General features: G+C 35.6%; 1 protein-coding gene across 1 annotated transcript in view; it reads right to left on the reverse strand.

Annotated features, from left to right (window-relative positions):
* Positions 1-3847: 3847 nt before the first annotated feature.
* LOC148301476 (inactive dipeptidyl peptidase 10) overlaps positions 3848-15317 on the reverse strand; it is a 156912-nt gene continuing 145442 nt past the window's right edge. The window contains exons 11-17 of the mRNA XM_088273183.1: positions 13350-13590; positions 11225-11420; positions 9940-10179; positions 8706-8891; positions 7330-7487; positions 5466-5671; positions 3848-4096 (exon numbers count right to left, since the gene is read on the reverse strand). Of these exons, the coding sequence (XP_088129309.1) occupies positions 3968-4096; positions 5466-5671; positions 7330-7487; positions 8706-8891; positions 9940-10179; positions 11225-11420; positions 13350-13590 (1356 nt within the window). The 3' untranslated portion in view covers positions 3848-3967. The remainder of the gene's footprint in view (positions 4097-5465; positions 5672-7329; positions 7488-8705; positions 8892-9939; positions 10180-11224; positions 11421-13349; positions 13591-15317) is intronic.

Below are 15317 nucleotides of genomic sequence, written 5' to 3' on the forward strand. Positions count from 1 at the left end.
AAGCGGGATTCTTCTACACCTTTAAGTCTTCTTGCTTACTTTTACTTTTAATATATACGCCTTGAATATTGTTTGTTATGTATATATTATTTTTTTATTGTATAAATTGAAAATTGAAATTGAAATTTTATATGAAACTAGAATTTTATATTTTTAAGTAATATTTTACTTAATAAATACAACTATTAATAGTTGTATTTAAAATGTAAAATTTAAATTAAAATTGGATCGGTATTACCACAAAGTGACTGCCGAATCAATTAATAAAAGGAATGTTATAATTGAATCAGTAGAACAATTTTTTAAAAAAATTATGCCAAAATTTTCCCCTTTTCATATCCTCAACAAGCACCATTTTACTTTTTTTATATCAAATTCGCAAAAATTAATTCGTATACAATTAACAATTTACTTTAAATTAGAATCAGTCTGACGATGCTTTTTTACGGAAAAAGAACTCAATGTTCAAATTTAAAAAAAAATAATGAAACTAAATATCAAGTAACATTATATTATATTATATTAGTTTACTGATGAAAAAGAAAACTAAACTAAAAACATGAAAACAATTTATGTATCGATGAAGATGAATCGAACCTTATAAGATTTAACCTATACGTACAAAAAAATCTAATTCTATTTCTGGGATGATGTCAATCTAGAAATGTGTCGCCTACTTTCAAAATGCGCCAGATCCATGTAAGTCGATTTTACAAAAAATGCTAAATTCCCCGGGTAACATTTATGTTTCAAAAATTTGTCTATCTTTAGAAAAAATATTATGAAACAGAGAATTTTCCCATTTTTTGGAATTTTTTTCAGTATTTAAAAAAAAGCATGAGACACAAACCGATAATGACATTATCTTAATTTTTGACCTATCCCCGCTCTCTGGTTGGCTGATATGGCAAGTTTCATGAATATAGCGGATTTTGAAATACAAAGCTGTTTTTAAGTATTTTTTAGCAGGGTTTTCAGGTATATAAATATTTTAAACAATAAAACCGCCAATTGGCATTCCGATAGAGTATTTATTTTAAAATCTTATAAAATTGGATATGGCGGGTTTTGAAAGTAGGCGACGCAAATGTCTCATTCTAAAAAAATATGAAATATCATTAGAGCTCTAAACATTATTTGGGAATTGTCAGTCGAGTGACCAATTGTACTTTTCATAATGTTGAAATCGAGTAGTGCTAGAAATATTTGTAGGTTAATGGAATCTAGTTTTAGAAGTAGATAATATATATTATATAGTATTTATGTTTATTTGAGGGCTTTGAATTGTCAATGCAAAAGGAGGTTCTAGATGTATAAGCTCGAAATATTTTATAAGCATAGTAATTTGTATGCTAAAAAGAGGCGATCTATATCAAAAAAATATTTCATAAATCATTTATCTATTATGTGTAGGCCATGATTCATTGTTTTAGATTAACGTTATTTCCAAAATATTGTTCTAATTCAATATTTAACATACAATAACAGCCATTCGTACAAAAGGCAAAGGCGAAAGAAACAAAGGCGGGAACTCACTTGGCGAATTGTAACCATCACTGTTTTGTGTCATAGCAAAAAAAATATATTTTCAATTGTATTGTCAATGCCATATCAATGTTACATACGCAGATTTGTACATGTAACACAGAGAAGCCTTTTGCCCCCGTAGTGTAGTGGTTAGGGCCTTTAGCCACCATACTAGTGGTTTTGGGTTCGATAAGTTTCAACCCAGGTGGGACAAAATAAACATAACTGATTTATCACTAAAATGTTATTTAATATCACCCTGGACTGGTAACTGAAGCGCAGGACTTGCCTTGTGTAATTAACGATCAATATAACACTGCGGCGGCTCTATACAGTTCCCTATTGACCATTGGGTGCAGATGAAAGTTAGAAGATAAAAACACAGATAAGTTGGTCCATACGTATTATATTGCGGCTGGTAATTTCTCTATCATATTTTTAAATAATTTTCGAATTTGTAAAACAGGTTTGAATTAATGGAAGGTAGGTTTTGACTAACTAATTAAGCCTCTAAAATTTACTAAAAAACACGTCAGTCAACGTCCATAGCAGAAGTCTTATCGGTGTTTATCCTGAGATTGAGTTTATTTGCAAAGAAACTAACATCCGGCTTCCGCTATAACATATACACTAATGTTACAGGTTATCCCTCTTGCAATGATAAATATATGCCGTACTATCAATTAACACTGTGATCTGACACATATGGTTCCACAGTGGCAATAGATGTAGCGTAGACATCAAATTTGGTTCCAGCAACCACATGTTACAGTTATCCTTCCCAAAGTGAGTACTCACCCTAAATTATTTAAAATAAAGTTAATTTATCACTAAAAAAGAATATATTTCAACCTTCCGAGTGCATAGCAGTGTCTATAAAACCAGTGTCTTAATTAATTTGTTTGCACAATATATTTTTGTGAGATGCCCATTTCTTTTGTCGCTGCTATCAATGTGATTATTATTCAGATTTAAAAAATTTAACACAAACAGTAAAAGTGTAAAAGAGATTTTTGACGAAGCTCTCACTTAAACTAATGTGATCAATCCATTCAACAATGTTTTGATATATCCGTGAATATTTTGGTAAGTGTATATAAATATTTAATTACCAAGAGACGATTAAAGCCGCAGTAGGTTGGAATATAGTACCCAATTTATACTCAGTGGATGAGATCATTTACTCTCCTTGACTTGCTACGTTTTTTTGTTTTGTGTGCGTATATATGCATATCAATCTTTAATTTTGCTTTATTTTATTCTTAGTATGCCATTATTTATTTAACTAATTTTTATGTTATGTTCCTATTCATTTCATTGTGTGTTATATAGTTTATATACCATATGAACCTTAAGGTGGAGACTGACCGGAGCATTTCGTCGTAACGTAATACGTTACGATGCGAGCATTCAGGCAGTCAGTACACCGAGCCGAGCGCTCCATCCATAGTTTCGGATGCTCGGTGATGCTCGCCGCGAGCGATGTTACGACGAAATGCTCCAGTCAGTCACCACCTTTAGAGACTTGCACAGTTCACCTCAAGGTTTAGGATAAAGATAAATCAATTAATTAATACCACACATTGTGTTTGATTTTAGCTTCATTAGCTTATTTAGCTGCAAATGTTAAGGTCTGTCAGACCCCACTAGGCATCTTGTATCAGACAACTCCGCCAGGCACTCGGAAGGTCAAGTCTATTAGAAAAGATAAATTGAAATAAAAGTTACTATCCTGAGTTAGTAAGCTAAACATTTCATCAATTAAACTATTGGAAGATGATAGTAGCAAGATGTATAAAAACATTTAGCAAATTATTTTATTAGTTAAAAATCTACCTTTATATTATGTAATGACTTATAAAAAAATAAATTAAAAAGTCTTACCCCACAGAATCCCTATAATTCAGCCTTGATTTTTGTACAAGCCAAAAGAAGCTCTTCTGTTGCAAATATATACTTAAAAATTATTATCCAAGCGTATCGTAGACACAAATCATAATGTAGAGTCGTAGAAACAGTAGAGGAAAGGAAGAGTAACATTAGGCAATGATAAAAGTCTGGAAATATCAACTAGTCGCTCTAAAAGAGTATTAAATAGAGGCAATCTCTTTACTTTAAATATTCAACAATGTATCTCAATAGTAATTTGACAGTTGAAAGACTTACGTGATTTATAAAATTGTTATAGATATACTTTTTAACAACCGTAAAAGTCCACTTAACTATGTATAGTATAATGTTAACAGAATCGATCAAAGAAACACGTAATAAAATACAAATTATATACATTCTATCCCCAACGTCTACGTACTGAGCGTTCTCATTTGATTTGTCTTGTCCTTTCACTAATACTTGATAATTGGACTTCACACGGTATGCACCATAGCTGATTGTAGCAGGCGGAGGTTGGTCTCGGCTCAGGAGGCCGGGGGCGGGGTGCTTATCTGTCGGGGGGGGCTGGCTTGGTGTCGTCGGGATCCAGACTAAGGCATTCCCTCAGATAGTCTTCCATGGAGCGGTACACGTGCTCCAGCACACCCACTAGGAGGTGGTCTTCATCTGCGTAACTCTGAAATGGAAACATTTCTAAATTAATAATGTAAGAAAATGAGAAATTGTTCTATCAATCTAGAAATTATTATAAAAGAGTAATTTTTCTAGTCAAATGTAATGCAAATAATATTTGTGATATTAACATATACATGTTGGGAGCCATTTAAACAAGTTTTACATAAATTATAACTAAAAATTGGGAGCTGACAAATTGATTGTTTTGACACCTCGCTCACTCCTTTCAACAACGTCATATATCAAAAATCGTACATTTTCAATTGTGAATGTTTTCGGAATGCCCAGAAAATGTATATCCCAGCAAAAGCGGCATATTTTCAACATAATATTTACCCGCTACAGGGCAGAAAGTGTTGTTTTTGCATTTTGAAATAAAGGTATTGTTTAATTATTTTTTGAAATACATATACTAAATATTTTTCAAATGGGAAAAGAACCTTCAGGTTTTACCTAAAAAGATCTGTTGCACAGTAAAAAGTTCAATAAGTGGCTTGATATTTATTTAAAATACATTGTAAATATTATATTTTTAAACTTTAAAAACATTCTCCTGAAAAATAAAGTTTTTTGATATATGATGTTGTTGAAAGGAGTGAGCGACCTATAATATTGAATATCATCCGTAGGGTTGAAAATCCAGTGTCTGATAAAATCTCATCGCTAAACAAAATATTGGTCAAAAACAGCGAATCTTGAAATTGAACAATTTGAAAATGTTGTTGCAGTGTAAGTCTGTCCATGATGAAATAAAAGCTTATTGATAAAAAAGGTCGTAATGAATCACCCTGTAGCTATTTTACACTGAACCTGATTTTGCATGTAAAAATCTAATAATTACCTAATTTGGTATGAAAATATCCGGAATGTGTATATTGTGTTAACCTGTTAACAGGGCGGGATATATAAGTACGTCATCGAAATATATGTTGTGCCCTGGAATGGGCGGGACCTATATTTTCCAACGACAAAGCTAATTAGTCATCCATACATGTCTCGACATGAATTCTATTCTGTTTGTTTGTAATTTTGTATTTTCCTTTGAGATTCACATATAAATAAACGAAAATATATATATGAAATAGTCTTTTCATTTATTTTGAGCATAAATAAAATAAATATATGAAATCACGTCCACCGGGCGTGATGTACTGACACGTCCTAGTGAAAGAGTTTGTGCCTGTTGTATGTTGCGTAATTAAAAAATGAACTCCCCGGTTAACAGGTTAAGCATAGCAATATAATAAATCTACATCAACCAGGAGTACATAAAAGAGAGGTCAACAGAACGAGAAGTGTGTTTGATGGCCCCGACATTGACTACCAAGACCTATCGGATGGCCACCGCTACCGTTTTTCGCCCGACCGACCTGGTATCTGAAGATGACCCCGGCGTCGGCGAGCGCGCGGGCCAGCCCCACGCCGTGCTGCAGCGGGGCGCTGAGGTCCGCCAGCCCGTGCACCAGGTACAAGGAGTGGGGGGGCACGTTGCGCGCGCGCTGCGTGGCGTCCGCCTCCACGTAGCCCTTGTAGTTCTCCCCAGGCAGGCCCAGCACCCGCTCCGTGAAGGCCGAGTCTTAAACCGCAACAAAAATTACACTAAAAGGTCTGTTCGTCCTTCGAACACATTTGATTTGAAACATGTAAAGAAACCCAAAGTGATAACACTAAAAGTTCTGTTCATCTTTTGAACACATTTGATTTAGAGTATGTAAAAAAAACCTACAAAAAACCTAAGGATTGGTACCATAAATCAAGCTAGGATACAAAATGTCAAACCCTCTACCAGTGGAACAGAAGGCCTGTTAACGACAGTCAACAGACTGGCTTTTCCTGAGGAGTTTCAAATACTGAGATGTTCCTAGTTGTGCCCACACTAGATTATCCTGCCTGTTCCCAACACAGAATAAATTACTCATTACCAAAATCCACTAATTGATCTATAAACCTTGTACATAATAGCAAAGTAATAAATGCAACTCCCATCTATAGGAACAGGGACAGTCGGATCTGTGTTGGCTCATAAGGAACTCTCACGAGAGGTGGAATTATACATGATAAAAATAGTGAAAAACATCGGTACAATAAACCAAGTTAGGATACAAAATGCTGAACCCTCTTCTAGTAAAACCAGAAAACCTGTTGACGATAGTCAACAGTCCGACTTGTGGTTTCCTCTTAGCAATGAGCAAATGCTGAGAAGTTCCTGATTGGCCCACACAAGATTATCCTTCCTGTTCCCAGCACAGAATAAATTAGCTAGAAGTAACCAAAATCCACTTATTGATCTATAAAAATTGTACATAAAAGCAAGGTAAATAATAAATGCAACTCGATCTAAAAAGAAATATATTAAATGAGAGAATGTAATATAATAATGATCTGTCATCATTTAACCCTTTGCTCTTTTTGCCCATACCACATATGGGCACAAAAAATGAGTCTGCGTATTTTCCCATACCTGGTACAGGCACATAGGCGAAGAAATAGCTCTTCTAACTGATTTTACCATAATAATGGCGAAAATAGTAGTAGATTATAATGAAGTTATGGGCTAGAAATACTGGATGGGAAATCTTTGTGTATCTAAGATCAGTAAAAACTGAAAAATATTGTTATTTACAATAATGCAATTACTATATTGTAGAATGCTACACATTCCACGGACCGATATGGTCAGCAACACAAATACGCTCCAAAGAGGGAGAGAGTTGATGACTCATATCAAGGTCCGGAAAGTGTCATATCTGGGGCATGCACCAAGAGGAGAGAAGCACGAGCTATTGAACCTAATCATTAAAGGCAAAATAGAGGGTCGACGAGGTGTGGGCAGAAGACAGATCTCCTGGCTCCGGAATATATGAGATTGGATGCGGATCACGACCGTCGAGGCGCTGTTGAGAGCTGCCCGAGACAAGGACAATTACTCTCAAGTGATAGTCAACGTCAGAGTTACATGACATGACACACAGAAGACAGATGAATAATGCATTATTTTATTATAAGAAATTAAAAAACCCCATCCTTTCCCCAAATAAAATCTTCATTAAAACTCATCAGTCTAAATAGATAAGATATAATAAAATAGTCACTGGAGTTATAAAATCCAACATTCGAGATAGTCTGGGTTGAATGGAAGAAAAACTAATTCTTCTTCTTTTTCTGCTTGGTATAGACCTTGTGGCCTGTTTTTAAGATAAAATAGCCTCCTGCGATGTTGCAATGTAAACTTACTGTAGTAAAGCCAGTCTGTGATGGGCGACACGGCTATCCCGCACTTGAAGATGTTCTGTTGCGATCCCAGCAACATGGCAGTCACGTAGCCACCGTACCCCCACCCCCACACCCCGACGCGGGTCTCGTCCAGAAATTTTTGCGTATCTAGTAGGTATCTGCAACGGCAAATTTATATTACAATCATATATTTTTAAAAGTAGTCCATTAGTGAGTTTATTAACAAACTTGGAGCAGGGTACTTTAAACCACAATTTGAAACATAACTAACTAAACATCGTGCTACTTCTCCGCAGGAGAAGGCAGAGGCATTCTATTAAGAATGCCACATCACTCTGCCTGTGCATTACATTCCTTTTATATTCTTCGCCTCTTCTACATTCATGCATCTCCTCATACATACCCGCCGATTATTCCGGATCTTGACCTTACCGCTTTCAAGTATATGACATACTTGATCAAAAGTGAACAAAAGTGGAGTAATCTAATTGTCTCCTTGTGGTAAAACCACATTTATTAGAAGTGAAAAAAATAACATGTCGCTAGCAGACAAAAAATTAACGTGCTGATTGTGGTTTTTATACAAAACAATATTTTGAAATATTTAGTGATTTGAAATTATAAAACGGAAAATGGGAAAAATTTTCCTTATATTTTTATATTAAAAGCATTGTTGACTTTGTGGTATGTTTATAAAACACTTTCCTTATCGTTTCATGATAAGGAGAGCGTTAAAATTTTCCTTCATATTATTTTTAAGATATGGAGTAAGTAAGTACTTTTATAATACTACAATAATGGGACCAAAATTCATATATCGCTCACTCCTTTCAACAACTTCATATATCAAAAATCGTAAATTTTCAGTTGTGCATGTTTTCGGAATGCCCAGAAAATGTACCATATCCCAGCAAAAGCGGCATATTTTCAACTTAATATATTTACCCGTTACAGGGCAGAAAGTGTTGTTTTTGCATTTTGATGAAAAGGTATTGTTTAATTTTTTTTTAAATATGCTAAATATTTTTCAAATGGAGAAAAAACCTTCAGGTTTTACCTAAAAAGATCTGTTGCAAAGTAAAAAGTTCAATAAGCGGCTTGATATTTATTTTTAATACATTTTATATTTTTAAACTTTGAAAACGATCTCCTGAACAATCAAGTTTTTTGATATATGACATTGTTGAAAGGAGTGACCGATATGTGGGATTTTGCTCCCCCTGTTAAATCCGGCTAAGCTAAGGTTGTGATTGCAGAAGACTTGATTGAAAAGTGTTGGAACTATTTAAATCTGACCTTTTACTAAGGTAATGTTATTTTACTAAGATTTAATTTTAATTTTACTAATGTTTAATTTTACTTAGGATTGGTGTTACCTAATAACAGTGATCTGATCGCTGACTTCCACCCCGCCAATCCTCTTGTTGAGGGCCCTCCTACCGTGGCCCGCGGATCCGCGCACGTCCAGCTGCACGTACACCACGTCGTTGTGCGAGGACATGTACGCCCCCCAGTCCACCGAGAAGCGCTCCGACACCTGGGAGCTGCCCGGTCTCCCGTTACTGCAACAGTCAGTTGACAATAATTGTTTTCAGTTGAAAGATAACTAAATAATCTAAAATATTATCAATATTATTTATTTTATCGGACATTGGATTATTCACCCTATGGATGAGATGTCAATTTTAAATGTGTCTCAACTTAATATGAAACATGTATCATACTTCCCTTTTTAATGAAAAAAGATAGAAGTTTGAGTATCCCAGGGCTTATGACCTGGCATTTGGCTGGCTTAACTTGTTAACCGGGCGGGACGCATAAATACTTTAAACGTAAAGAATATCGGGTACGGGTAGGACATATGAACACGTCCTTGAAATATATGTTTATTGTATTATATATATGGATGTATATTTTTCGAACAACAAAGGTAATAGTCATCCATACATGTCTCGACATGAATTTAAGACACGGAGTGAATCAGTATCCGTGCCCGTTACAAGTTGCGTAATTGGACAGCGGACCGCCCGGTTAACAGGTTAAGCAATTTATACACTTGTGTCACCATTCTATCCATATTGCATAAAAATGCATGACCAATCGCTCAACTGATGGCCTAACAATCGGCCATACTTCACAAATGTATTAAAAACCTTGCCGGTATGCGGAAGGATGGCGTGGAATGCTCTTCCACCAGTGGTTAGAAATAGTGAGAGTGAGATCTTTATAAAAAGAAAACTAAAAACACATTTGGTTGCCACCATCATCATTTCCCCAATACATTTCCAGTGAAGCGCCCTTGAGGTAGTATTTTACGGATGTTTCAAGAATTCATGCAATATGGATGTTCAATAATGGGCAGAATGGTAAATGTTACACAAGTGTATAAAGTGATCGCTTAAGCCAACCAAATGCCAGGTTGTAAACCTTGAGATGTTCAGACTTACATCTTCTTTCATAAAAAAAGGAAGAATGAGACATGTTTCATATCACGTTGAGACACCTTTAAATTTTTAAAATAAGAAATGTGCAGATGGACACCTTGTATATTATTGTTATATTCGCTTTTTTGTAAATTGAGCACTCTGTAATTGATGACTGCAATCTTACACTTGGACCAGGACGGGAAAGGCGGCGTCCCGCAGCTCCTCCCTCCAGCTGGGGGGCAGCAGCATGAGGACCTGCGCGCGGCAGCCGCCCGGCAGCGGCACCTCCAGCGCGCGCCGCGTGGGCAGCGCCAGCTCGCGTAGTCGCCCGCCCGGCCGCGACCTGGCGCTGTACAGCACGCGGGACAACCGGTTCGACAGCGCCGAGTGCATCGCGCCCAGCGGCAGACCGGGACCCTCGCACCTGGAAAATAACATATATCATGTGATCATGTAAATTGTAATGAGCGTGCTGGGTGCAAGGTGCGATTAGCAAGCACGCTGAGTCCTATTGTCAGGAGGCAGGATGGACTGGAGCGTAGAGTACTAGTATTATACGGTATTGACAATTAAAAAAGAAAAATATTTCATAGATACATTTTTTTTATTATATGAATTACGGCTCTTTAGGCATGGCCTTTGTTGAGCCATAATACTTATATGTTAATACAATAATTTTTGTTTTTTTTTATTATTAGATTTTATACATTACATACAAAAGATACAACAACAATTTACAGTATAAAAGTTTTACAATAAAATAATTACACCTGGACATTAATTAATTCACTTTCTGCCTTGTCCCTTCCAACGAGAAGCAACCATCGACGGACACTGTTCTTAAAGACATGATCACTACTGGAATTCTTAATGGTTACAGGCAGCAAATTAAATGTCTTTGGCGCAATGAATGAAAAGGTTTTTTGCGCACGACTTTTATGTTCTGTGTTCACAATTAATCTATGTTCTTTAGATCTCAAATCAGCAATGAAGGAACAAAGGAGAGATCAGACGTCGTATCGCCATCGCAAAAAATGCCATGTCTAAGCTAGACAAAATCTGAAAAGACCGTGGTGTGAGTAACAACACCAAGGTAAAGCTTGTCAGGAGCTTGGTCCACTCCATTTTTTCCTACGCTGTTGAAACATGGACCATGGACCTGCAGAAAGGATAAAAATTGACGCTTTCAAAATGCGGTGTTAGAGGGGCATGCTCCGAAATCCATGGACAGCTAGACGCACCAACGAGTCCATTCGCCAGGAACTACGCTTGGATGGCTTGACTCTGGCCAATGTCTGTACATGACGGATTCTCCAGTTCTTTATAAATCATGACGTCAGTATTGACGAATCCGGCATTTCTTACTAGAGTACCAAAAGCCGATATATCGGATTTTGGTAACCAAAGGGTTATACGAGCCTTCTGATCTTTGTGGTTTATTTATAGGCAGATACTAAGATTCAACAAACCTTAACGCATAATGTTTACACCCTTGTCCCAGCGCAGGCGGGGAGAGGAGGGCATCGAAGCTAGTGCAGTTGGAGTAGTGTACGCGATCGTTCAGGTCACACGTCACGCACAGCGGCTCCGAGCGGCGAGGGTCCTCGTTCACTGGATCTCGCACCACATATAGGTGTTGTTGACCAGGCCTTTTTTCCGCAGTACCTGAAATTGCATATTTCAAATGATAAATACAGTGATTGGTTGATAGATGTCTCACGCTTTGATCAGCTACAACAACTGCTATGGCCAAAGTGATCTTACCAGGCCACAGCCAGGGCACTAAATTTGACGAGCGCGCTTTTGCTGTTGCGGGACCGATGGCTTGGAATGATCTTCCATCAGTAGTGAGAAAAAGTGAGAGTGAGATGATCTTTAGAAAAAAATAAAAACACATTTGTTTGCTAAATCATTTCCACTATCCTTTTTCCACATTTCTTTCATTAGCAGTGAAGCGCCCTTGAAGTAGTATTTTACAAAAATGGCGCTATATAAATTACCCAAATTTATTATTATTATTATACGAGCTTTATGCGAGGGATATGTTCCAATGTTTTCTAGTGCTAAATGAGGTCATCTTAGCATGTAAATATAAAAAAACTATCTTAAGACTTTAGGGCATACTAACATCCCATGTGATTCAAGGTATCCCAATATTTCTGGGAATACTGTAAAAGTGTTGAGTGGAACAGCATTAACCGGGGTCATACTGTGATATGCGATAAACAAAATTTTTAAATCATAGCTTTAAATTATTTGAAACATTCTAATAATATTTCTAAGCCTTGACATTTCAGATAAATTTTACAGATTTAATATGGACTTTTAACCCTTTCCGGTCCCCCAAAATTAAAAAAAAAAATCTAGGTAGACAGTTACATTCCAATTGGAAAAAAATGTCCTCCGCTCCACATACTGTCGTAATAGATACGAGTGAGAAAAATGTAAGCTTGGAATTTAAATAAATAATACTAATGATGAAAAAAATGACGAATAACATCCGACATGGGACCTAAGAGCAAAAAAATGATGTCGAATGAGATTCGACATTGGACCAGTAAGGGTAAATAAATTTGCTAAGAAATCATTTTTATTTATTTTCTTAGCAAATTTGCCATATCATAATAATGACAGTAAAACACAGTGTGAAAAAAGATACAAGGATATTAAAAAATATATATATATAATTGATAAAGTTTTAAAGCATTGTAGATAAAATTGAGAAAGGTGTGTTGGGATGGTTTGAAAAAGTAAAACAAATGAGTGAGGAAAGAATGATAAAACAAATTACCTTTGAAATATAAGCAGAGGAAAATTTGGCATTATTAAGTTCTTCAAATATTTTAAAGTAGAGAGGTCAGGAATCGGAATAATTGGCGGGTATATGTGTGAGAAAATACATTAATTTAAAAGAGGCGAGAAATGTTTGCAAAGACAGATTGGTGTGGCGTTCTATCTTCTCTGACTACTCCTACGCAGAAGCGGTGCGATGGTTAGTTAGTTAGTTGAGGCAAATAATAAAAAAGTCAAAAAATATCTAGAATATAAAAAGTGAAAATCTCATCTGATTCCAGAATTTCATCGTTTTAAACAAAAACAAAAACCCTTCTTTCTCAAAGGATACATACATCGCTCACTCCTTTCAACAACGTCATTAATCAAAAATCGTCAGTTGTGTATGTTTTTGGAATGCCCAGAAAATGTACTGTATCCCAGCAAAAGCGGCATATTTTGAGTTTAAAATTTACCCGCTACAGGGCAGAAAGCATAGTTTTTACATTTTGAAGAAAAGGTATTGTTTAATTATTTTTTTTGAATATACTAAATATTTTTCAAATGGAGAAAAACCATTCAGGTTTTACCTAAAAAGATCTGTTGCACAGTAAAAAGTTCAATAAATGGCATGATATTTATTTTTAATACATTTTATTATATTTTTAAACTTTAAAAACGATCTCTTGAAAAAACAAGTTTTTTGATATACATATGACGTTGTTGAAAGAAGTGAGCGACATATTAGCGGTATCTTGTCTTACTTCTGTTAAGCTTGTCTGGCATAAGATAAACAGTATGTTAAGTAATGACCACACTTACCTAAGTAATATACCAGATGATTGAACCTGTCCCACGCCAAGATCTTGGTGACCTCATAGCGCCCGTGGCTGATGACCGCCATGCGTTGCTGCGTGATGGTGACGTGCTTGATGTGCGTGAACCTGTCGGCTCCTCCCTCCCGGATCTCCGCCAGCAGCAGGAAAGAGTCTCCATCATCAGCGAACAGCGGGGCCGGCTGGATGTCGAGCCAAGTGTCTTCTAGCGCTCGCTCTGAATGAGTCTGGGAAACATTTTGTATGTCAGTTTACACGTAAATCACTGCACTTAAAATAAAATATATTGCGCCAACACTTCATACAAGAATCTAAATAAAGTAGCGATAGCTTATTTTTACGCATGGCCGCAAGAATAAAATTGTTACGGTCACATTTTGAAATTTGACAGTTCCTCTTTGATTCCCGCCAACTTTTGGCGAAGCTTAGTGTTTCCATATTTAAAAAAAATATGTGTGAAAATTATTTACCTACCTACTTATTTCATATTCCCGCAACCTGTGCACAGCTGTGGTGCGAAAGACACTTCGTCGAATTGATGAAAAACAAGTTTATCATTAATCCAATGAAGATGAAAAGATGTCTGTACTTCAAATGCTAGTTCATAATTTAAATGACTTTGTTTAATTTATTATATTTTACATTATTTACATGACATTAGTCCCTTTCACACATTATTTTAAATACTCCAAAATAGTGCAAAAAAATGGTATAAGATACAAATGACAGCGTTAAGACCATTCTCATCGTGGTTTAACGGTTCGACACATCGACAATATATTATTTTTAAATAATTACAGTTATTCAGTTCCTAGATCATCGGAATCATCCTAAAAGTAGTTCCGATACAGTGCCCTATGCACTATTTGAGTTATAAATAATCAATAAAAGAAGACTTCAAACTTGGGCTTTGGCAAGCGTTTCATTATTTTAACTCAGTTGTGCACTGTTTTATTTTTGACTCCCCATCGACATTTATTATTCTCATTGATTTAAAAAAAAACAAAAACCACGAAAAGTACCTACGATGGCTTCATATTAAACTAGAAGTGGCGGGGATAGTACGATACAAAGATTATATATATTTTGACCCTCAGGGTAGTGAAATTGGTTTCATCATTGAACTACGAAGGCGGACAACAATAAAATATGAACCTTAGCGCAATAAGTTTTTACCAAACTAATTGAATCCTTATTAACGCTCTTAAACTTTCAAAACCATTTGGTATTATTATTTGATTTTGTAAAGCCAACTATTTTTTTTAAAATACTGTTATTTAAATCTTTTGACGCTTCAATTTTACAGTTTTGTTTTACATATTTGAGGAATCCATTTTTGTGAAGACCCACTAACTCCCCTGTGTTGGTGGATATATTTTTTCATATGTATTTATTATTGTTATCCAATTTTTAATAATGACAATAAGGATATCAATTAATACACACATTTACATTTCAAACTGCATTGGGGCCTTATTATTTGAGTTGATGGCGTTACACGCGACAAATACGAGACAAAAATGTTTGATAAAATATGGTTTTACTAGTAATATCCCTTTTATCAAAACACTTTATCTCGGATCATAAAAACCGTCGAATCTAACAATGATTCCTGTATATGTTTGTTTTATTACCTACATTCCTTTTCGTTCAACCATTTCAAAATCCTTCAAATAGAATTGTCCTGTATTCTAAGGCTATCGAAATACGCTAAGGTTTGTAAAAAAAGATTTATATTTCTGTGAGCAAACTAAATTCTCTCTTCGTCCTAAGATCTTCAGAGAATCATAAAGTTTTTGCGTAGCTGGAAAATGTAATAAAATTATGGGACGCCGCTGGATTCTCGGAGCCTAACAATGTTTCAATTTGGGCAAGAATTTCATCCTGTCGAAAATATCCTCCTTATTTCTGGGCCGTAATCTTTACAAACACAGCGCCTAATTAAGGAAAAAAA

The sequence above is a fragment of the Brachycentrus maculatus genome, unplaced genomic scaffold (assembly GCF_059751285.1).
Source record: "Brachycentrus maculatus isolate JH-2025_06_01 unplaced genomic scaffold, ASM5975128v1 h1tg000559l, whole genome shotgun sequence".
In the NCBI taxonomy this organism is placed as follows: Eukaryota; Metazoa; Arthropoda; class Insecta; order Trichoptera; family Brachycentridae; genus Brachycentrus; species Brachycentrus maculatus.